General features: G+C 37.6%; 1 protein-coding gene across 4 annotated transcripts in view; it reads left to right on the top strand.

The window, feature by feature from the left end:
• LOC108718965 (transmembrane protein 108) overlaps positions 1 to 25367 on the top strand; it is a 109480-nt gene that overhangs the window by 78703 nt on the left and 5410 nt on the right. For all 4 annotated transcript variants that reach the window (XM_041566053.1, XM_041566052.1, XM_041566051.1 and 1 more), the window contains one exon: positions 20396 to 21352. In XM_041566053.1, coding sequence (XP_041421987.1) covers positions 20396 to 21352 — 957 coding nt within the window. The remainder of the gene's footprint in view (positions 1 to 20395; positions 21353 to 25367) is intronic.

Genomic DNA, 25367 nt, shown 5'->3' with positions numbered 1-25367 from the left:
AAAAAATCTGAATTATTTGATTAAAATAGTCTATGGGTGATTGGCTTTCCGTAGTTTGAAGCTTTCTGGATAATGGATCCCATACCCATGATTATAGTTTGAAATACTGTTTCCCCGCACCCAATACCTCATAGTAGTTCATTTTGCAGGGGTGTGGCCTAAGCAGATCTAGGGTGTAAACTAAAATATTACCTCCCATTTATCCCTATTTCTTTGGGACAGACCCAAAATGTAGATCCAAAATGGTTTGGGCAGCGTTTGGTCAGATGGCTAGGGTAAATTAGGCTTTACACTAAATTGTTTTAATCAATCCTTAATGTCCTGTAGAACATCCATTGGGCACCCTAAGGTCTCCCAGAGAAACATCCTATTCATTATAAAGGCCTGGGCTATATTCCACCTAGCCTTTTCAAATGTTGTGTATCTGTTGCACTTGCACTGTTTTATAAAGGTGGAGTACACATGTGTTCAATGAATAGGGCTTGTGTGGATCATACTTTATTGCTTTAATTATTCAATATTTATTTTTTTTATTTTTGCATTTTTTGCACTAAACAAGGAAAAATCTGAAACAAAGGTCACATTCTACTTTCTGATCTTTATAAGCACAATTAAAATAAATAATACAATTAAAATTTTAAAAAAAGCCCCTGAATAATGAGTTGCTCCTTATTGGAAAGCCTAACATGGGCTGCAGCTCAGAGAGGGGGATTTGATTATACAGAGGGCTTCTCAGTGGACTGCTGGTTTGTTTTGTGAATGAACAGCAAGTAGAATCTTACTTTACTTTCAATTTCAGATTTTGCCCTGCTGATTGCAAGCATAGAAAAAATAGATGTTTCTTAAATAAAAGTATGTTCAGCACAAGTCCTATTCACTTAACCAATGATGAAAAGGGGCATACTGCAAGCTTTAAGTTCCTCATTTAATCATCTTTGATTTAAAAAACACCAATATATTCACAGTTCCGTGCTAAAGTACTGCATATTAATTAAGCTTAAAACAGGCATAAATTCATCAAATGAAAAAGGAAAAAATTCCCCCCCCAGCCATCTTTAAACTGTGAGACAGCATTAAGCCATATAAATATTCCATATTTAATAGGCTCTGTTTAAACAGTCTGCCTGCCGGATTTTAGCTGTATTACAGCACTTCATTGTCTCATTTTTCTGATGTGACTGTTTGATTTGCCACTCCCATTGCAGAATGCATAACTCTCATAGACACTTTATTTTCTTTGTGTGCAAATACTGTATACAGTTTATATCTGTTGCACAAACACTTAAAGCACTGCGTATCTTGACAGCGCTATATAAATAAATGATGATGATTTTCATACATTCCATGGCTTTAAACTGCCACTAGTACATGAATAATTCTGAGTTTGAAGGGGTGGGAGTAAAAAGATGTTGCCTGCATCACAGGAGATTTAAAGTGGTAACAGGAGACTAATATGCACCAGTTCAGTATCCCTTAGCATCCAATCAATGGTTAGATTTGAATGATTTTCTGTAGTATTTATAATGACATTTCCATTTAATTCAGTGATATTGATCCCTTTGTGACACACTTTGCTATATGCTACCCAATGACTTGTTTTATTTTATATGGATTCTATAGTAATGAAGGGAGCCATGAATATCATTTGGTTCCCATTTATCTTCTTGTGTAAGAACTAAACCTATTGTTTACTATTTGTCATTTCCTATCTTATCTGCTGTTATGATAACATATAATCTATAGCAAAACATACTTTCAAATGTATCGCTCCAGCTGCCCACTCATAACACTTTACCTTAGGGCTGTCATACATGCAGCATTTGGATCATCACTATTAGCTATTTCTTTTTGGCAAATGAAGGAATCACCCTGCACAAAAAATAATTACAGGTCGCCCTATGAATGGGAAGCAATTTGTATTGGGTAGTGGTGACTAGTTCATTGTCATAGGTCATAGCAATCTAAATGACTGTTTTTAAAGGTATTTAAAATATAGAAGTCTTTGTAACGACATTTTTGCAATTTGCTCTGTGTATTAAAGCTATCATTCTGTACGTAATATATCAGGATATATATGCGATTATATTGATATATATTATATAGTGATACAAAAAAATCTAAATGTCACATTACTAAGCAAGCTCTGATAGCAGTTTATTTATTGCTTGGCAATATATTTTGCCAGCCATTTCTATTTTCTAATCTTCTCAGCCATTATCATTATTAATCCTTGAGAATGTAAGATGGCATGTCTCCGTTCATAGGCCTCCAGGGAATGTGCTAATAAGAATAAGGGATTAATGTCTTCTAGGAAAAAAATTATGGAATGTGCTTGCGCTCTAGAATTTGGTGCCATGAGGCTGATTAGTTCTTTCACAGCCATTAGGGATATCAGATGAAAGGGAGGACCCTTCCTGTCACTGGTTAAAAACCCATTACTAGGATATTACAGTTACAGACGAGCAATGCACTTTTCTAATTTGAATAACAAGCATCTTTTAAACCTAATAGATCTACTTAGCTCTGGAAATGAGTCTTCTATGAATGGGGTCAATGCAGTGGGCAGCGTACCTTACATTAAATTATTGATAAGGCACTGAAATCAATATAACATTTAGGTTATTTCATGTTGCTATTGGATGCACTTTGGGGTTATCTGGGTTCTTTGCTAAATGTTATTATGTTTGCCCTATTCATCTTTTTAAAATGATGGTTTTTCTGCCAGTTTGTGATTGCTCAAACAACGAAATATCACTACTTGCATTTTTTATTCTTTCAACATCTAGAGGTTGAAATCAAAATCAAATAGAAACGAATCCTCTGAAGCACAGACAATAGCGTATAGTAAAGGCACTAACATGCATTACAAAGCTATACAGAGTAAAGATAACACAACTACCTAGATATTTTATGTAGTTAAAAGGTTACTTTCGTAATGTATTATCCCACATGAAGTTACCAACAAAAATTTATTTTTTGGAATTATTTGCCTTCCTCATCTGCCTTTTCCCAGTTTGGGGATTACTGAATACTACATTTTAATCCGAAGGTGAATCATCCCTTTAATAAAATGAAAATGTTTAAATCAATATATTTTTTTATCAGCACTGCAACACCTTTGGCTTGTAGTGTGTGTGTGTGTGTGGGGGGGGGGGGCTTATGCTATTTCTGAACAGGGCAAAGGTGCTGACCATGTCCACCCCAGACTTTAGGGATGTCTCATTGGTACCTGTTTCTGTCAGTGCTTTTATTTTATGAAAATGCATGTTGGAATAAGGAGATCACAGGGCTCTAAAGCCTCTACCCTCAGATGGTGTGAGGATAAGAAATGTAAAAGAAAACCAGCCCTTCCATGAACCTGTCATGGTATGCATTCCATCTTTCTGGGGCTCTTCAGGGGGCAGAGCCTCTTGAAACACTTTGGAGCAGTCAGTGGGGCAGATTTACTAAAGGGTGAAGTGACTGACGTTAATGAGAATTCACCAGTGTGATTTCATTACTTTACTAATGGTCGCTGGCGTAACTTCGATAGCGAAGGAGGAATTCGCTCCCTTACGCCTGGTGAAGTTGCGCTCTGGTGAATGGACGTAACTACGCAAATTCACTAAGATGCGGATTTTACTGAACATTACCTCTTGCGCCAGACTTACCTTCGCCACCTCAGACCAGGCAAAGTGCAATAGAGTATATAGAAGTTCCTCAAAAAAAGTTAAAATTTTTTGTCCCAAAGTCCCAGTTTTTCAGGGTGATAGGTTGCAAAAGAGGGTACATTTATTTTAGGGTAACTGGCTTCCCCCCAACATTTCCTTACATATGGCACATAAACTATACACTGGGCACATGTGAAAGGCAATATAACAACTCTATTTTCTTTTATTAAGGTTCCCAGGCTTGTGCAGTGTAATGTATTTGCTGCAACATATACGTCCATTGAAATTTAACTTCCCGCCATATGCAAATTAGGCAACGCTAGCGCATCTTTGCTTCGCTTGGTGCAGTAACGCTAGTGAAACTTCGTCAGCGTTCGGCGCCCTGGACGCAACTTCGGATTTTACTGAATTAGCGTTGTCTGGGCAAATTTACGTCTGACGAAGTGTTGCGATGTGAGAGAAGAGGTTGCTATCGCAAATTCAGTGCTTAGTGAATCTGCCTCAGTGTCTTCTCCTTTGATATTTCTACTGCTTGTACTTGTATCCAATTTTTGAGTAGATGTTTGTTTTTACTTTTTATACATCATTAAAAGCTTTAATGCACGATGGTATCTTCTATTGTTTTCTCACATACCGACTGAATGGGTTGCCATTGCTGAAAATCTAAGGCAGGGGTCCCCAACCTTTTTTACCCATGAGCCATACTCAAGTATAAAATAATGTTGGAAAGCAACACAAGCATTCAAAAAGTTCCTGGGGGTGCCAAATAAGGGATTGGCTATTTGATAGCCCCTATGTGGACTTGCAGCCAAAAGGAGGCTCTGTTTGGCAGCACACATTGTTGTTATGGGACCAAAACTTGCATCTGCTTGGAGCCCACTGGGAGCAACATCCAAGGGCATTGGCGTAACTACTGGGGGAGCAGGGGGTGCGATTGGGCCAGGGCCCGCACACCTTCAGGGCCCCCCGGCAGCTCACACGCCGCTGCTTCTGGGCGGATTCCGGGCGTACGGAGGGGGGCAGGGGCCCGGCTGCACGTCCCGCGCCAGGGCCCGCCCCCCTCTAGTTACATTGCTGTCCAAGCTCCCAAAGAGCAACATGTTGCTCACAAGCTACTGGTTGGGGATCACTGCTCTAAGGGATCAAATTGTATTTTGAAGAGTGACTCTCAATATTGTGCCTGTGAGTATATAGGCGGGAGGGGGAGCACTGTGGTGAACCCTTTCCTGATACATATTATTCACACTCCCTGCTAAGTGGTAGCAGGATTTTGAAACCTTGCAATTATACCATTGGTGATACACTATGGGAGTTTCCCCTTGTGCGCTCTCTTTTTCTTTTTAAGCATTTTCTGGTTGGTGTGTATGAAGCTGAGGATTCTATACTACTAAGAGCTACCTCCATTTGATACTTGAGTTCATTGCGAAAACTTTTTTTTTATTTATTTAAAAAAATATATATATATACACTATATATATAAATATATATATATATATATATATATATATATATATATAATCCTCAAGAAATGGTGCACACCGGGATTTGTTACAAAAAGATTAAAAATCCATAATTTTATTCAATACATTAAAAAGCAGCCAACATATCGGTCTCCGTCTAAGACCTTTATCAAGACCATATTGCTGTAAAAATCTCACACTTAAATAAACAAAACACATGTCACTCACCCAATTACGTGCATTCTCGCCAATCATGTGAGCCCTAGGGGAACCCTGCACCAAGGAAACAGAATCACCTAGGTTATAGAGTGCACACATTAAGGAGGAATACATTGATAAAACCAGAATACAATAACATGCAGAGACAATGTAACATAAACATGCAGCAATAATCAATATAGTTATACATAAGTAACAACTTAGATTCATCTCTGAATCAAATAGCATGAGAAGAAGCAGTACTCATTTAGACCTAAGGGGGCCAGGGTATTAAATTTTTTAATCCAAAATACCTCTCGCTGAAGGAGGACTTTTGATCTATCACCCCTTCGTCTCAGGGGGGTATGTGATCTATCGCTGCATATCTAAACGTAGTTTTAGATATACAGCGATATATCACATTCCCCTCTGACACTAGGGGTGATAGATCAGCAATTTGGCAGGTTTTAGGTGGTGAATAGTCAAATTCGTGTTCTTAAAGGGCCAGAGTAAGATAAATCTTGAAAATCAAATTCTAATTTTTAAAAAAAACTCGGATTTGAATAACTCCCTAGTCAAATTTGAGAGTTTTGACCACAAAAAAAATGTAAAATTTGAATTTTCAATTCTACCCTTGATAAATCTGCCCCATGTGTGTCCAAACTCCTGCAAAAGCACATTCGAAAGCATGCAGCCTAGGGAGGGGCAAAATAATGGTTTGAATGTCCATTGGTACAATGCACTCCAGGGCAGCATACTACATACACTATTCAACTCAGACAAAGAGAAGTAGGGTCACTTGATCGAACCTGAAAGATGTTTGACCTACATATTGCACATAATGCTGCTGAGTATGAGAAGCTCTGGGCGACCCTGGCCTCTGCACCAACTGAGGTGATCTTTCTGATATCGCCCCACTGCTCTTGACTATAAGAACCAAAATTCCAACATAAAAATGGGAATGATGGTTCTTACCAGTTACCAAAAGCAGCTTTGTGCCACCCCCGCTGACCCATTGGGTGCTGCTGCCTGAGGCAAGAGTCTCAGCATTTTTTCCTGGATAAGCAGCACAAAACCCCAGGGCTAGAAGACATTAAGATAAGGCATGTTGAATTGAAACATCAGTTGTCCTTTAATCATAATCACCGTTGATATTTACATACATTGTACTATAAGGAAAGAGGTGGTTAGTATATAAAATACTTTTCTCAAAATGAAAATCAAGTGATTCTTAATAGAGAAGGCACAATCCCTCCTTGCACTGGCAAGTAAAAATAATGTCTTCAAGTAGGTTTGCATTCCCTGCTTGCGTCTTGGCAATGCCCCAGAAGCTGTTCTCATACAGAGGCCATATGCCTGTGATTAGCCCTTCAAGATGCTGTAGGTGTGGAGTCCTGGAGTATGATGGAACATGTGAGAGATTATTCTTCCTTTCTTGAAATGCATCAACAATTTGACTGCCACTATTATTTGTATGTGCTCATTACTCCCCTTTGTTTCGCTCCTAGAAGGACTAGCTGTGTAATTAATGGGGCAGGTATAACATCTGCGATCGTTTCCTGGAACTGGAAGAAGAAGGGCTGCACATACTGAACAATAATTTGGCTGCGGGCCCTTAATGTGCCAGTCATGGCTGCCTGTATCAATTGTGCTCAGGAAAGATTACTGCTCAGTGTCCACAGAAATTATTGGAGTGTGTATGTAGATTGATCCAAACTGAGCTAACTATTTCTGCTTCTAATGGGGTATCTCCGTTTAGGCTGATAAAATAATTGCCTTTTTTCCTTATAAAGCTTTTATAGTTTCCCCAGTAAAGGCTAAAGTATCCACACCAGACAAACCCCTTACAACGAAAAAAGCACTGTATGAAAATACAGAACAATGATACAGCGACAGTGCTGAGTAATATGTCATATTAACCTACAGTATGTTACTGAATCTACTGTTGTTTAGGCCTCCCATAAAGCAATGTCATATTTCTGAGTGAAGAGAAGCAGAAATGGAGAAATGTACTATAATATAATATAAACTTATAATAGCAATAATGTTAATGCTAACCGCTCACAAATATGTCATATGCAGTGCCACGTTCAGGTTTGGTGTCTCCAGTACAATGCAGTAACAACTTCTTGTGTAAAGCTCACATTTAGCAATATAAAAACAGTAACAGTAACAAAATCACATGTAATTCTTAATCTCCCCCATCCTCTTTCCCCTCAAGAATATATCTGAGGCATTGGGACACACCACAGTGGCATCACAGAGAATTGTATGATTTTTAACAAAAATGTAAATAAAGATCTGTTTTTTTTTATTTAATTCTGGAATTGGAATTTCTACACAGTTTCTCCTCATGACTGATGATGCCAGGGAGCCTGAAGTCTCTACTAGGTTGAGCCAGGTAGTTAGGATAGCTAGTGATTGGACAGATTTGTGGAGCTCACTGTTGGAAGTAGCGGGATAGGCCAGCTAGCTGAGCAGCCAAGGCTCCGACTATGAGTAGGGAAGCGGGCAGCACCCACAGCTACATCACCAGTCAGGGACACAGTGTATAGGAACTAGGACTATGTAGGTCATGTTGCTGTATAGAGGGCAACAATTTTTTCTTGCAGCACACCACTTACTTATCACTGCAGGGTGCATTCATATCCCAAGCAGCTTCCAAACCAATTGTGTCACAACTTTTCTAATTTTCTGACAGAGCCTTTATCTCATTTTATTTGCAGAAATTTGAAGCACAAGCTTTTGTGGACCAACCCCCTTCCTCAGGTGCAACACACATTAGTGAACAAAAACCATTTAAATACCATACAACGTATGTGATGCTAAGATGTGATTCTTTAACCCTTTCCCAACACATAAGTGAACAAAAACCATTTAAATACTATACAAATCATGTGATGCTTTGTATGGTATTTAAATGTTTTTTGTTCACTAATGTTGTTGCACATGAGGAAGTGGGTTGGTCGCCAAAAGCTTGTACTTCAAATTTCTGCAAATAAAATGAGATAAAGGCTCTGCCAAAAAAATTGGTGTGCTTCTTTCCTACACAGTCTGGCTGTATAGAGGGCACCACTAAGGCATGCTGTATCCCATGCCAGAAGTCTGTGAGTTGTAGAGCCACCTGATACATAGGAAGAGTATCAGCAAGGTAGACAGTTGGAGAGAGCCAAGCATCCTGGGAATCCTTGTTCTGTATTTGATGATATTACTGTTGGGAATTATGTGAATGACTGAGAATGGAGTGGCTGTACTAGTGACTGAGTAAAGCTGATACTGGGCTCATCTGTAAGATCATCTGGACTGCCAGTTAATTCTCTTCTACGTGTTCAACTACAACTCTCCAAATATCTGTAACATTGGTGTGTTGCCTAAAGGGTTCATTTGGCCATTTACTAGAAAAGTTATTAGCACTCAGAGTACATCACATTGCACACTTCACTTGCCAAAGGTACCCGTTGTTCTTTCCTTATTCAACAATTGTCTACAACCATCACCCTCATCAAAAGAAATGCTTATTTCTATAAAAGAGTTAAAGGAATGGTGAACATATATATGAGGCCTTCCTCTTCCTGTTCCAGTCCGCTCATGGACTGTGAACATATATCATATATGTTGTAATTACATTTATATTATTTTGAAACCAAATTGAACCCAAGACATGTCCACAGGAGCTTGCCATCTTGGATCTTGTTGGGGAGATTTTTTGATTGTCACAAACACCCACATGCTCACAGTGCCCTGGGAAGCTCTTGTGCCATCCACCTACCACACCCTATGTATGTGGCACGTCCAAAGAGGAGCAGCGATGATTATAGATTGAGTTGTAACCTGTAGGTCAAGGTGCAAAATGCAAACAGACGGGAGCTTTGCACCCAGTTTGTGCACTTGAGACTTTGCCCTAATGTTAATAAATGAGGCCCACAGTAGTTTTACAAAATACAAGCCATTATATGCATTCTACTAAAAGCATATTCATCTTGTAACCTTCTACTGGCTTTCTAATGTGTTCTAATTTCCAGTGACTTTGAGGTCTATCTGAAAGTCAGTAAAATCCATTAAGCTTTCCCTTATATTCCCAGTTGACATGTGAAAGTGACAACAACATTTGTAATTGTTGGTGTTTGCTTTGGTCCTTTTCATTCCTCCATAGGGACCACATTTTGGATCCAGAGTTATTATCCTATGATTAGCATTAAATTAATTAGTTTTACAAATTTATATCTGCATGAACTCTGCATGCATGTGAGAGGATACTGAGAGTTCTATCTGAGTTGCTAGGCTTGTAGGTTAGTAGCAGCTGCGTGGCTGTAGGTTTAGCATTCATTATTGTAATGTTTTTTTTTTCAACTGCTGCAAGGTTACCTTCATTGTCCAGGCCTTCTCTTCCCTAACTCCACCAATAACAATTTTATTTTATGTATCATATATTGACCTTTCTATCTGAATCTAAAAAGCTAAAATTGAACTACTGATTAAATCTTTCATGCAGAGACCTCTTCGTATTAGGTAGATAATTATTAATGAAATTGGGGTCATACCACTTAAAAATAGCATCAAATGTTTCTAAGGCAATTTAAACACATGCCCAATCCTTTGAGCTCCATGATTGTGTGTGATATTTATGCTTCTTGACCCATAATACAATACAGTTACATAACACAATCTTCTCAAGCATAAAAACTCAAGGGGCTCATTCAGACATCAATACATAGAATTAAAGGGGATATACAATTCTGCTTAAATGCCTTTATATCTTCTTAAGGAGAGAGCTGGTATATAGGCTGTTATAATTTAGTTGAACAAAATAATATATTTTATGATATAGTAGGTGCATCGCCCCTTTTGTTATGAGGCTGTCATTCTGGGAAAAAACACTGCATTTCGTAGAGTGCAATTGCGTTCAAAATTACACTTTGCTCACTGTACTTGCAGAGGTAATCAAGCCCTCTTGACTAGAATGATATAACCAAAATACACACACAAAATTCTATGTAATGGGATGAATAAAAGCAGGCTTAAACAGTGCAAAATACCTTGCCATCGCTGGTGCATTGCGGTTGGGGAACTTAATTTAAACATAACTTGCAGTATGAAAGCTAACTAAATTTCAGTACTTCATAGCATGTACATTTACTATACTGTACATCACATCTTCTACTAAACAGGACAGTATATATAATATATAATTATATGAGCCAAATATACCCAACATAGACAACTTATCTATTTGCAACCTTAACTAACCCCTCTCTAATTCCATAAATTTATTGTAATCTAGAAGCCAAATTTGCTTAATCTACTGGGTGTCCAAATGTTGTAGAATTAAAACTCCCAGTATCCTTTACCAATTCAGCTAACAGAAGCTTGTTTTAATCCTGCAACATATGCGTGTGCAAAATTGTGTGCAAATTCTGCAACTGGAATATCAAAACTATCAGGACAGCACTTCTTACATTGATTCTATGTATCCAGGCTTTAACTTCTAATCAGAAGATAAAATATACAATTGGCCTAGGTTGGAAAGTTCAATGAAATTGATATAGCATAGTTTTATTACTCTATAGTGCCATTGATATAGGATATTTAGCAGTACCTATTAACTGGGCCAAGTTTTAGATCTCATATAATCTCATGTTCAGAACTGTTTGTCACCCTATTGGGTATTTTATTTTCCTAAGCATTTACATTGTATTCATTGATCTGTTAATATATCTTAAGTCTAAATAAATTTATAGCTTCAGTGAATGTATTTCTTGCTTTGTGGTGTTTAATGGAGTTGTCAGACCTAGCTCCTTGACCTTAATGGTCATGTATTCTGCTATAGCTGTATGTAAGTAAATCACAAGAAACTCTGTAGGCCATTCTATATATTATTTACAAAATAAATTTTTTGTATATTTACATACCACGTATATTATTAATTTGGCTCAGGTTAGTAAGCCCCCGCTTATTCAAATATATGTAGAGTTACATGATTTCAACACATAATAAATAAATGACCATTTCAGTATGCATTTGATTAAGGCAAAACTACAGGCTATTTTTCTGATTTCAAAAAGCTAATGCTGTTAGCTATACCAAAAGGGTACAGTAAAATCCCCTGAGTACTCATTTTGGATTTTTAATTTTAATTAGACTTCTAAAGTTTCCAGTCCTCCCCTGCAGTACCAGCAAATGGTTATACATAAATACAGAGCTGCTTTAATTAACTTGTCATTCCATATTTGTGGATACGTCTGCTAGCAGTTAATACTGTCTGCACCTATTTGATGAGCGGTAATTGTGCTTAAACAACTAAACGGCAGTAAATCTTGCTCAGATTATCTTGAAATCATTGTTTGGATTTCAATAAAGCTATTATCCTTTCAGTACAAAGGTGAAACGTTTGCTGTGGGCAGTGGGCCATCAGAAGGGTGCTTAAATGCCCTAAAATAAAAGATAATGCAGACAATTGCTATAAACCTTCCAGTACAAAATGTCTGTGTAGACTAAGAACATTCGTAAATCTTAAACGTAAAGTATCATAAATTTAGAAAAAGGTTGAATGCATCTGCTTCAGCTTTAAACTACATAACTTTACAGTTGCCATTTTAAAAGAAAACTAAAGCCTAATGAAAGAAGTAGGGTAGAAATGTAGTACATTATGTTTTGGGCTTCTGTACAGGCCCAATGCAACCACAGCCCTTAGCAGTAAAGATCTGTGCCGATGCCCCAGTAGCTCCCCATCTTCTTTTCTGCTCAGCGCAGATTCTGACTAAGGAGCCGCCTGAGGCGGCTCCTGCAATGCCGCCCCCCCCCCTCACCAGCTTACGTGTCGGGAAGGGAGGCAGAAACACTATTGCGGAGAGCGCAATTACGCTCTCTCGCAATAGTACAGCTGAATTTCCGGTTTAAAATCCGGAAATTCGGCTCTTAAAGGTGCAGGAGCGGCTTTTTGCCGCCCCTGGAATCCTTTCAGGCGCTGCCGCCTGAGGCGAGCGGTTCAGCTCGCCTCATTGGCGGAACGCCCCTGTTTCTGCTGATTCACTGCACATGCTCTGTGCTGCTGTCACTTACTGAGCTTAGGGACCCACTCACAATATACAGTAGACATAGAATATAAATATCACAATATAAGGCGTATTATTAAATAATTAATACAGATAGCTACTACATGGCAGCACAGAGACCAGTGCCACTAGCATCAGAATTTAATCAACAGCCATGTAGCATCATCTTATATTACAGACAAACCTCATTTTCTGCTTAATAATTTGTGACAACCCCTAAGCTCAGCTTCTCAACAGCTGCCCACTGAGCACACGAGTTTTACAGACACTTTCCAAGATGGTGACCCCCTGTGACAATTTGAAGTCCTGGATCAATGCTGCTATTGAGAATCAGAAACTTAAGGCTGGTGCAGAAAGTTCAGTACATAAAATATGGCATTTTTAGCCACATTCATTTTTAGAGTTTGGTTCTCATCACAGTAGAAAAATAGTTTATTTTTATTATAGTGCTCATTTAATATGAGTGGCACTGCAATCACCCTCCGTATGAGCCTAATATATTAAAGTGACTATACACTCAACAACCTACATAGTATCCAACAGATTGGTCACAAGATACTGTAGATGATCAAATACTATTCTTCCGTTTGTTTGGGCCAATGACTTGAATGATTGGATTTAAAAGTGAAGGGGAGTTGCGGCTCCCATAATTTCCGTGTGCCTGTCAACAAACTGCATTTGCAGATGCATTATTTTTTTGGAGGATCGGATAGGAAAGAAGACCTTTTGATATAATTGGCTGATTTATAATGCCCCATTGCACTTTGCCAAATGGATGGGTCATTGTGCAAATAACCGCAGGCCTCCCCGATTGTGGCTTTTTTTTGGCCATATTCTTGTGCCCCTTGGTACTATATATATATATATATATATATATATATATATATATATATATATATATATATATATATATATATATATATATAATAAAGGAAATGTATTTTCCATTGCTGAAGCAAAAATAACACCCTTTACTCACACCAGAAAGATACACATTTTACATTTTAAGTGCCAAACAGACATTCCAACAAAGTGATATAAGCATGACACATTTATATTGACTATGTGACAAATCATATTAAAGCTTTTAGTGGCCGGTTTGCAGTTTGAGCATATTTGTAGAAATAATACATCTATTAAAATGTTACTGTAGCAAACGTGGTAATGGATTTAAGTTTAATTTGCAACTTCTTCATTAAGAATACAATTTGTTGATTACATCTTCTAATAAGAAATACTTTTGAAAATATTTGCTGCTTTGTCAGTTATTAGGTATGTCTTATCTAATGCATGGCCAATCCCCTGATGTCTGATGCTAAAATGGATCAGAACTCAAGAGAATAGAAAATGAGGGCACTAACTTAGTAGCCAATCAGCGATGGCCATAAGAAAATCACCTCTTTCTTAGAGGACTGTTTTTATGACAGTCTGAGGAACGGGATTTGACGTTTCTATAAATGTATCCCTCTGGAATTTTTATATGCTAACGCAGGGGTCCCCAACCTTTTTAACCAGTGAGCCACATTCAAATGTAAAACAAGTTGGGGAGCAACACAAGCATGAAAAAGTACCCTGGGGTGCCAAATAAGTGCTGGGATTGGCTATTTGGTAGCCCCTATGTGGACTGGCAGCCTACAAGAGGCTCGCCCTGGCACTATACTTAGTTTTTATGCAATTAAAATTAGCTTTCAAGCTTAAAATTCAAAAATAAGCACCTGCTTTGAGGACACCGAGAGCAACATCCAAGGGGTTGGAGAGCAACATGTTGCTCACGAGCTACTGGTTGGGGATCACTGTGCTAACGTATGAAGAAGACAACTTAGTGCTCCTGTGGCGTCTCTCCAGTGTTATATGATGCTATATGAAGCTGTGTCCTACTATATGCCTTAATTATCACACAACAGTAAAATGCTCTTGAGAATATTTAACAAAGTTATCACTGTAGACGGCAGATGGAGTGTGGGAAATGTGTGTAGGAATCTGTTTTTCAGCCACTTACATTTATTGTGGAGATTATTAAAACTGAGACATGACAACAACTAGACTGCATTGGCAAGATTTCCCAGAATAAAAGAACATTCGAACCATATTGACATGACTGTGATTTCTTTAGGTTTCCAGCTCCAGGCACTGCAATTGATTCTCTTTTGTGAATGTAGTTCTTATCTGCTTGGTCTGTAAGGATTACACCTTGTACAAATACTAGTACAGTAATTTTACAGACCTAATATTGCTCTGCAACAATCTGAGAGATAAGGTCCCCATAGACGCAAAGATTCTTCTTGCCGAACGACCGATTTTAGGGAAGCCCGACCAATCCTTCGAAATTATCGTGCGGTTAGTGGGATTTGAACGATCGTACATCTTACGATTTTTCGGCCGACATCTGTCAGGAAATTGATCGGCCAGGTCAAAAAATCTTTGTCGGCAGGCAGCTCCCCTTTGTTTTCCTGGCAAAATGGTCTTTTTAGTTGATGGTAAATTCGCAGGATCTGATCTTTTAAAAATCTCAACATCTATGGCCAGCTTTAAGCAAAATACAGTGCCACAAATTAGAATAAACTGTTCCATGTAAAATGTTAAGTTAACCACACTAATTATTCATGTGTGGAATCAAATGAGGGCACACTGTTTATTCTATTGGGTCTATAGTTATCCTGACCATCCTTGGCCATCTATACTAAGGATCTATGCAGGAACTTTAGGGTTTATGCAGTTACTGAGCAGCCATGGTCAACCCTAATAGGTATATATGGAGTTTATTTAGTCTTTTCTTTTCATTTGCTATGGGGTCTATGCAATCAATGAGTAGAGCATTTGATTTATAATTTCTGGTACCTTTTTTTAAATACATGCTGTTGTTTATAGGTTAAGAAGCTTGATGAATACTGGTTGTTGCCATATGCATTTTAAGGTCCTAAAAATTAAAATCTACATTAAAGGATATCTGGCTTTTGTAGAGGCAGTAATCGCTTGACTGGCAGTTAGGACGTTTGCTATAATACACAAGAGCCATGAATATCCTGTAAATGATATCCTTATAAACAGTGCTTAGTGATGACATTGGTTATAATCAGAGCTTAGTGATGTCATTTCTGTCACATAATTCACTGAAACTTGTTTAATATAATAATGGCAATAGAACTCCTCTGTAATGTATAATATTCTTATATTTTATAAGAAGGGGTAGTTTATTCACTATATATGCTATCAGCATTGCATGGGAATGGCCAGTTTTGAATGGGGCTAAAGCTGCTCAGTACAAAATGGCCTTTGCCATTTTAGCTCCTTCCTCCTTTATCTGTTAGTAACGAATGGCTTGAGTGCTTAATGCTCTGGAAGCATATATTTTATCATTCATATTAACCCCATGCTAGTATATATTGGTTTTAATTCAACTGGAAATGATGAAGACAATTTATGCAAGCCTTTTTCTGATTTTCTTTCTCTCTGGTAAATTAAAACACACGCAGGGCAGGTAATGTTCAATCTGCACACTTCATGCAGCCTTACTGATATGGTTGCATGGCAACCAACAGAGACTTTCACAGAGCAACAGTGAAGCAGGCCCAAAATATGTTAACCCCTTTTATCCCCCAATCCTAAAGCACAAGCTGTTTCATATGGAACATTTTACAGTACAGACAATGCTGGCATTGTTTTCACTGATCAAAATGCTTGTAAATATTTTGTGTAAAATTATTGGACAGTAGGCCTGGGTTTTATTTCCAATATATGTAAGCCCTTAAGCAACGGTAAATGTTTTAGTGTTATAGGTGTTGGGAAGCTATTTAAAAATTGGTCTCTCGTAGTTAATGTATAAAATAAAGTGCTTAAAATCTATCAGTATCATACAGTGACATATGGTCAGGTATGGATCCATTATCTGGAAACCTATTATCCAGAAAGCTCCAAATTAATGGAAGGTCATCTCCCATAGACTCCATTTTAATCAAATAATTAAATATGTTTAAAAGCATTTCCCTTTTCTCTGTAGTAATAAAACAGTAGCTTGTACCTTATCCCAAATAAGATATAATTAATCCTTATTGGAAGCAAAACCAGTCTACTGGGTTTGATTAATGTTTCAATTATTTTTTAGTAGACTTAATATATGGAGATTCAAATTACAAAATCCCAGGTCACCTGCATTCTGGATAACAGGTCCCATACCAATAGTTGATTGGTAGCCATGGGTTGCCAGACATAGGGCATGTTCTATTACTTTTATTTATGGATGCACCGAATCCACTATTTTGGATTCAGCCGAATCCCTGAATCCTTGGTGAAAGATTCGGCCATATACAGAACCGAATCCTAATATATAAATATCCCAAAGTTCCCGCACTTAGACTTCAAATAGCCAGAGGCGCATGATCAATGGTTGTAGTATAAATAGATGAAGGATCAGCACTCTTTCTAGATTGTGAACAAATGCTCTTTTATTAACACAGCATCTTATCCGTTTTCCCACTTGGGGACCTTTACCCGTTATCCTGAAAGCTCCGAATTATGGAAATGCCGTCTCCCATAGACTCCATTTTATCCACATAATCCAAATTTAAAAAAGATTTCCTTTTTCTCTGTAGTAATACAACATTGTCGTGTACTTGATCCAAACTAAGATATAATTAATCCTTATTGGGAATTTCTAGTAGACTAGTTATGAAGATCCAAATTAAACTCCTGAGCATTCTGGATAACAGTTCCCATACCTATATATATATATATATATATATATATATATATATATATATATATATATATATATATATATATATATATATATATATAATTCCTGGACCAGCACTTCCATTTAATTCCGTGTTAAAAGGGAATTAAAGGGAAGTGCTGGTCCAGAAATGATTTGTTCCAGATCGACTACATAATTGCCATTGTCTGTGCACCCCGCAAGTTACCACAGCAAGAGTGCAAGTACTTTGTAACCACGATATATATATTACATTTAAAAAAACAACACTGCTGTTTCATAGACCTTCTACAACAAGAATCCCCGAAAGTGTATAGGAGAAACATTTCTAAGACTGGAATGAAATAATTACAAAAAGATGTGTTTATGAAACAAAATTGTTGTTTCTATAAGCCAGCCCCAATACAGAGCCCACCATCAGCATATGAGAAATGTAATTGTAAATTGTGGTGCAGGTAATAGCACAAAGTCACTAGGTAATATCATTGTAATGGAACTTCAGTGAAGGCATTTATGGCACACTTATGAGTCAGCGGATTGCTGAACTGCAGTTTATGGGAGATTTGATGATGGTGCTAATAGCTTGGATACGCTGAATGCCTGTTCCTTGCTCAGGATAAAATTTAACAAATGGATTTACTGCTAATATAGACTTATAGTTTTATGTCAGGCAGCACAATCCAAAAAATGGATCAGTCTCTGTTGGGTTATATATACTATATATCTTAGTGTAAAGTACATTGCTTGCAGTTTCAGTAAATACAGATTCCTGTATTGATTATTGTATTGTTTTAGATGCTTTTGACATCAGTTTCTCATCTCATCTGATGGTGGAACACATTCCCTCTATCTGGCATGGCATCAACCAGTCATGCTATATTAGTTTAGGAATAGACCCTAAACAACAGATGCAATTAACTAATTTTTCTTGCAAAGTGCTGATTTTTATTATAAATATTATATTGGCAGTTGATAAAATTGGTTAAGTATTAGGGATGCACAATATCCACTATTTTAAGATTTGGCAGAATCCCCAATATTTTATGAAGGATGCAGCCAAATCCTGCACCAGATTTGCACATGCAAATTACGTCACATAACACATGGAAATTTTTTTTGATAGCCTTGCATTTTGATCAAAAGTCACATGATTTTAGAGTTCAGTTTGGCCAGCCACTTGGATTTAGCTAAATCTGAATTTTGGTGGAAAAGGCTCAGATTCAGCTGATTTGCAAACAAAATTCAGGATTCAGTGCATCTCTATTAACTAAGGGATAGCAACATGTTCTATTCCTGCTATTCCTTGAAAAAGCATTGTGCCATGTTATAAACTTATAATTCTCATTTAAAGAGACTTGGCACAGGATATTTACATTTAAAAAATCCAACGTGTAATGACCAGCTAGATGAGAATATCAATAGGAACAAAGTGGAAGTCAAATTTTATCACTCACTGGGTAATTACAAAGGCAATATGAATAAATGATTTTTCACCCATAGTTTCATTTACTGTGAGTCAGGGATGTTTGCACGACCAATCATATTGTCTCGCTCAAAAGGAACAAATGCCTTTTTCTATTCGATTACCATAGTAACATGAGATTAAAAGAAAAATAGCATTCCAAATATTAGCCAGGCACAAGTGAACATTTGGATGTTTTCAAAGTACATCAACCAGTCTCATTTATGGTCACTTGAAAGAGTGAGTGTAATCCTAGGTCACATTCCTTAAGGGTAACCAAAAATGAAGGAACCATAACAATGTAAAATTGTAAGCTCTGTGCAGCATGCTTAAAAACAATTCTCGGAGTGCCCGAGTGTTATTAATTTGGCTTTATGATAAAGAAATCAACCAGATAATTCCTGCATGCATTGTAAGCTCTTGAGGACAGGGCGCCATGTTAAGTTTATTTATTAGGTTTTTTTGCAGATAAACTAAGTTAACCTTGCTTTCTTCATGTATCTGAACATTTTCTAAAATGTTAGCTTTAAAGCACTACAATATCTGCCAGGAAATAAAGTATATATGCCTAAGATCGAGAGAGAGAGAGTGAGAGACATTTTCAATATACAAATGTTGGATCACTGAAGAGGTAAACTTGACAATAGTAATGATAATAATCACAATTATTTGCGTATTTTGCTTACTTCTGTTTTCTTCTTCATACTGTTCATCTAAAAATGCATTTGTTTGTTCTCCCTTCTATACTATACATAAATGTGATACATTTGTTTATAGAATTCTTATCAGCATAAGAAAAAGCCATCAATTAATATATCAATGTATTTTTTTATAAAAAATGTAAAGAGATAATTAAAAAGGCAGTATTTATGGTGTACTATTTGAAAACACTATGTTTTGTGAAGTGAACTGCCCCTTTAAGTTTTTTATTTTATCATTAGACACAATTGCTACAGGAGCAAACCTGTTTTTTTATTTTTGGAGAGGACTTAAAAGGCTTGATATGTATTAAGTTTAAAAAGTATATGAACATTCTGAGAAAACCATATTATTTCTAAAGTCAGTGACAGGTCAAAAACATAGGAATTATCAACTAAACCCACTGAGGCTTCAAACATGAAGGACCCCAGTACTGTGCTGTATTATCTGGGATAACATGGAGTGTATGGCTGATTTCTTGGATCCATTAAGTACCGGTCTTGCAAGGCTTTCTATATTGATCTTGTCCCCTTTTATAAGCTTTAATATTGGCAGTTTTAAACATTAGAAATATTGGCAGTTTTAAACTCTAGATAGTTGTTATTATTTGTTGTAAAGTTGTCCTTTACTGCCACCCTATTATTGGAGGTCCTGTGTTAATTTTTGTCTTTTTTTTTTTTTTTTTTTACAAAAATATGACTAACTTATTTGTAAACATTGGTAGCTATTGTCTTGTTCTTACTTTTGACATAAGGTCATAGGCAAAAGCAGTTTCTAGACTGGCGATCTGGAAATACTTTAAGATAAGTGGGTTCAAGGCTATTCAGACAGGGTGCATTCAGTAGGGTGTAAAAAGCTACATAAATCAGGAATGTCAAGTATTCAGTCTGCTTTGTGAGGGTTGAATCACCAATTGCAGAAGCCTGTAAATCACAGACGGGCACCTGCAACATTTTATTTACGTAATAATCATCAGTTGATATTATTAAAAATGAGCTTGTAATATCCTGAGAAAACTCTTGCATCTATTTTACTATTCTGAATTTATTTGTTGAGCAACAGTTTGGAAAAATTCCAAAAATTTCTTGTGTCACTAAACAGGTTAATGTACATTTTGGTTATGTTATGAGAGATGATAACCACGATCTTCTAATTTTTTCCAGGTGTTCTACTTGTTCTGGCACTGGCAGAGAAAGATACATTTGTCGTAAAGGAGTCATTTCCCACATCGCCATCTTACCAAGTTCTGAAAGAAACAACCACATATGCTGCAATGGTGAGGCCGACTCACAGTTTTGATCCTGTAAGTAAACTGAGAAAGTCTAGAACATGGCACCCTCAGAAGTCAACGCCAACTCTGGTAACACCACTTCCCAATAGTCGGGATGTTACACATTCAGGAAATATCTACAGTGAAAGGAATGTATTTCAGAAAGTCACAGAGTCCTTAGAGCCTTACCTTAAAACAGAACATTCTGCAAGAACTGCATCAACCAATGATAATAGCAGTGGCTCTGTGCTTGCTTTCCTTAAAGACGCTTTTATTCGTGGTTGGAGGTTGCAGGGCCTTAGTCAAGAGGAGCTCATGGGTGGAGGATTGCCCACCTCAGCAAGTGACATGCCAGACAACACTGAAGTAGTCTCGGTGCCTTTCAAACTCAACTACTATAAATTATGGGATGTATTAAACAGAAATAGTTCACTGCTCTCTATAAGGCAAGCAAAGAACGGAACTACTTTAGCAGTTCAAACTGTTGCCTCATCCTACCCTGAAAAGACTTCCACTGATGCCAGAATTCCAACCAATGAACCAGGGATCTACAAGGATATCAGTATCAAACAACACAGTGTTGCAAACAAAGATACTTCACTGGATATTAATTCACCCACAGATTTATCTGCCATGGTTTCTGTCACCATCTCCACAGCTGCCTACACAGCAACAGGAAATTTTCTTAATAGGCTGGTGCCTGCTGGAACATGGAAACCTGGAGTGCCTGGCAATATTTCCCATGTTACAGAAGAGGGCAGTCATCCTCAGCACAAAGAGACGATATGTCTTGGCAAAATGGATATAGTATGGATCTTTCTAGCCATCAGCGTGCCAATATCTTCTTGTTGTAAGTATTTTCAATATTTATTGTAGAGATTTCAGTGTAGTGTATTCTTGAGCTGAGCATAGCCAAAAGAGAAAAAACAGTATTCAGTCACTGAGTGACCAGGCTATAACTATAAGAAATACAAAACCTGGAAGGTATAAAACTAATTGGTTCAAAACCTGATATCTTTGGTAAGCCATGACAATAAACAGACAGTTTTAGAGATGGACAGTCAGTCACAGTCAATCAAAGAATGGAGCCAAGGAAGATAATGCCAAGAGAGGTAAGAGGGTAAGCTGTTATATGGTTATATAGTATAGGACCAGTTATCCAGTAATCCTCAGAACCTGGGGTTTTCGGGATAACAGATCTTTCCGTAATTTGGATCTTTATAACTTAAGTCTACTAGAAAATCTTGTAACTAAAAAAAAACTCAATATGCTGGCTTTGCTTCCAATAAGGATTAATTATATTTTAGTTAGGATCAAGTTTGAGGTACTATTTTATTATAACAGAAAAAAGGAAATCATTTTTTAAAATTTGGAGTATTTGGATATGGGAGATGCCTTCCTGTAATTTGGACCATTCTGGATAATGGGTTTCTGGATAATGGATCCCATACCTGCATTATCACTCCTTAATAATAAAGGACCAGCCTTAACACTGCAGCTTTCATGCACTTAAATGCTTATTTTAGTCTTTGAAGCAACACTACAGATCATGTGCATCATGATGAGACATTTTGGTTGTAAAACACCTGTCATTAATTTAGTAAAGCTATTATCTAAAGTTTCAATATGCCCATAAAACATAATTGACCATGTTGATTTCTGGATTGACTTTATATAACTAAACATTTTTACAGCAGTGTCTTTAGATTTTTCATGATTCCCTTGTATTCTTAAAAGGAATTTAAAGGCAAAATATAAAAGCCTATATTCAGGTTTTATACTTAAAAAAAAAACTAACTTCAATATACTTTTATTAAAAAATTAGCACTGTTTTTATTTTGAAAAAAAGAAAAAAGGATTAGCTGCAGTTTAAGTCCCCCTTCTCGTTACTCATTCTGTGTCAGGGAGCCGGAAGTTACCACCAGGGAGGTAGTCAGGATCAAGGAGGAAGCCCTCTTGAGGGAGCAAGGTCGCGGTATCCAAAGGGTTAAGCAAGCGGATCAGAGTCCAGGCAAGAGTTCAGTGGCAGGCAGATCAGGATCAAATAACAAGAGTTCAGGCAGAGGGTCAAAACCAAGGCAGGAGCAGGAATCAGGAAACAGGAACCCAGGATCTTGGCAGACAAATCCTATTCTTGGGCACCATTCTGGTGTCCTGGGCGCCCTTATATACTCAAATTTTGGCGCCATAGTGACGTCACTGACGCTGGCGGTTTTGCAATGCGCTGGCATTCCTGCGCCGCGCTGTCGTCATTGCGCCAGCGCCGCTACCCACGTGGCGGCCATGGGCGCCGCCATTTTGGGAGCGACGCCGGCGGAGGAGGACGCGCCGCCCGGTGCTCCTGGGACTGCTCCGGGGCGGTGATCGTGACATTCTGATGGCTGTGGACACAAACCTTTGGCTAAAGTCACATAGTGGAAAGGCTGTTTCTTGGTTTGTAGAGGGGCTGTTTCTCGGTCTGCATAGGTGAAGCATCAGCCTGTGTCCAGACTCATGGGGCAAATTTACTTACCTCCGAAGTTGCTTCGCCGAACTTCGCCAGGTGCAGATTCACCAGGGTTGCGCATATTCACGAAGATCTGAAGTTGCGCACAAGTAATCGATCGTTTGCGAAGTTGCGCTAGCGATGTTACGATCAGTGGTTCGAAGTTACGTTAGCGATGTCTTATTTGCAAGTTAAAGTACAATGGACGTATATGTAGTAGCAAATACATTACACTACACAAGCCTGGGAAACCTTCATAAAATATAGAAACGTGGATGAACGGAGGGCACACCATTGCCACATATTTGGCAAAAATATGCACTAGAGGTGCAAAAAAACAAGGTCACCCCTACACAGAGCGACCATACAATCAATATACCATACATTAGGTTATGCACTCTCAAAAGAATATTACAAATATAACTCAGGTGGTATCAAAAAAATCTTTTACTGTTTAAAACAATTTGGCAAAATACAATTGTGTTAACAAAAGTTTAGTTTATACAGCAAAGGTATACAAAGTAATAGTATACATACCACCCAAAAGTTTGTACAAAGCAGAAAAAAGAAGCAACAAAGAGCGGATATACTTGCCACAAATGAGAATAGCCCCAACGTTTTGGCACAAATGCCTTATTGGGACTATTCTCATTTGTAGCAAATATATCCGCTCTTTGTTGCTTTTTTTTTCTGCTTTGTACAAACTTTTGGGTGGTATGTATACTATTATTTTAAAAAAATATTAAAATTAAAAATGTAAAAATTTTTTGAAGCAAGTTCTATCTACTCGATTGCACTTCGCTTGGTCTGAGGTGGCAAAGTAAAGTCTTGCGCAAGAGGTAACATTCACGAAAATCCGCAACTTAGTGAATTAGCGTAGTTAGGTCCCTTCACCAGAGCGCAACTTCGCATGGTGTAAGGGTGCGAAGTAGCGCTAGAGTTGGTCCACTTTGCTAGCGAATTTACACCACCATCGTTAGTAAATCGGCAAAGTAGCAAAATGACGTCATGCTGGGGAAGTTTCGCTGGCGTTAACCACTTCGCCCTTTACTAAATTTGCCCCATGGAGCTGATTTTGGGTTGAAACATGCTAGGTCAATACAGTGCCTAAGTATGCAGACTCCGTATACCCTCTTTTAAAGGAAAACTTTAGCCCCAAAATAAATATATAAGCAACAGATAGTTTATATCATATTAAGTGACATATTAAAGAATCTTACCAAACTGGAATATATATAGCAGTAAATATTATCCTTTTACATCTCTTGTCTTGAGCCACCATTTTGTGATGGTCTGTGTGCTGCCTCAGAGATCACCTGACCAGAAATACTACAGCTCTAACTATAACAAGAAGAAGTGTGGAAGAAAAAGACAGAACTCTGTCTGTTAATTGGCTCATGTGACCTAACATGTATGGCTTGTTTGGTTTGTTTGTGTGCACCGTGAATCCAGAACAGAACAGCACAAGTGAGGAGAGTGACAGGGGACCACACTAGGGGTTAGGTGGCAGAAAAGGTATGTGCCCCTCACCCAGTGCATTTTAAATAACAGGTCCCTTCTACTGACTTTTTCTGCCATCTTTGGAGCTTATCATTGTAGCTTTTATCATTATTATTATTATGCTATAGTGTGAAACAGCTACCTTGCTCACCTTTGCAATAGTTAGAATTTAGAATCTAATCCAATTTTACCCTAGCTGAGTTTTAAGTGGACATTGACCTTCTATAGCAGTCTCCAGAACTCCCAGTATACTCTGCTGTATTATAAGTGGTTGAAGGTGTTGTTCACCTTTGAATTAACATTAGGTATGACGACGTAGACTCGTAGAGAGTGATATTCTGAGAATAGTTGCAATTGGTTTTTATTATTTGTGTTTTTTTAGTTATTTAGCTTTTTATTCAGCAGTTCTAAGGTTTGCCATTTCAGCAATCTTGTTGCTTGGGTCCAAATTACCCTAACAACTAAGCAATGATTAGAATAAGAATATGAATTGGAGAGGGCCTGAATAGAAAGACAAGTAATAAAGGAGCAATAACTATACATTTGTAGCATTACAAATCATTTGTTTTTTAGATGGGGTCAGTGACCCCCATTTGAAAGTTGACAAGAAGAAGAAAGAATGGGCAAATAGTTATAAACCTATAAAAATTAAATAAAGAAGACCAATTTAAAAGTTGCTTAGAACTAGGAAGCGGGATTCAATGGGGAGGTGCACACACCTGAAAAATATATCCCCTACAATGTTATTATACACATTGATGTATTGTACATGTTCTATTCATTACAAAGACATTAGGACCTATTGGAGCAGGTAATCATAGACTAATCACATACACATATCTTGCTAAAAATACAGTAGAACCCCCATTTTACATTTTTT

Source organism: Xenopus laevis, chromosome 6L, assembly GCF_017654675.1.
Source record: "Xenopus laevis strain J_2021 chromosome 6L, Xenopus_laevis_v10.1, whole genome shotgun sequence".
NCBI lineage: Eukaryota > Metazoa > Chordata > Amphibia > Anura > Pipidae > Xenopus > Xenopus laevis.
Note: the sequence above shows the minus strand (reverse complement) of the source record. Positions and strands in the feature narration are given on the sequence as shown.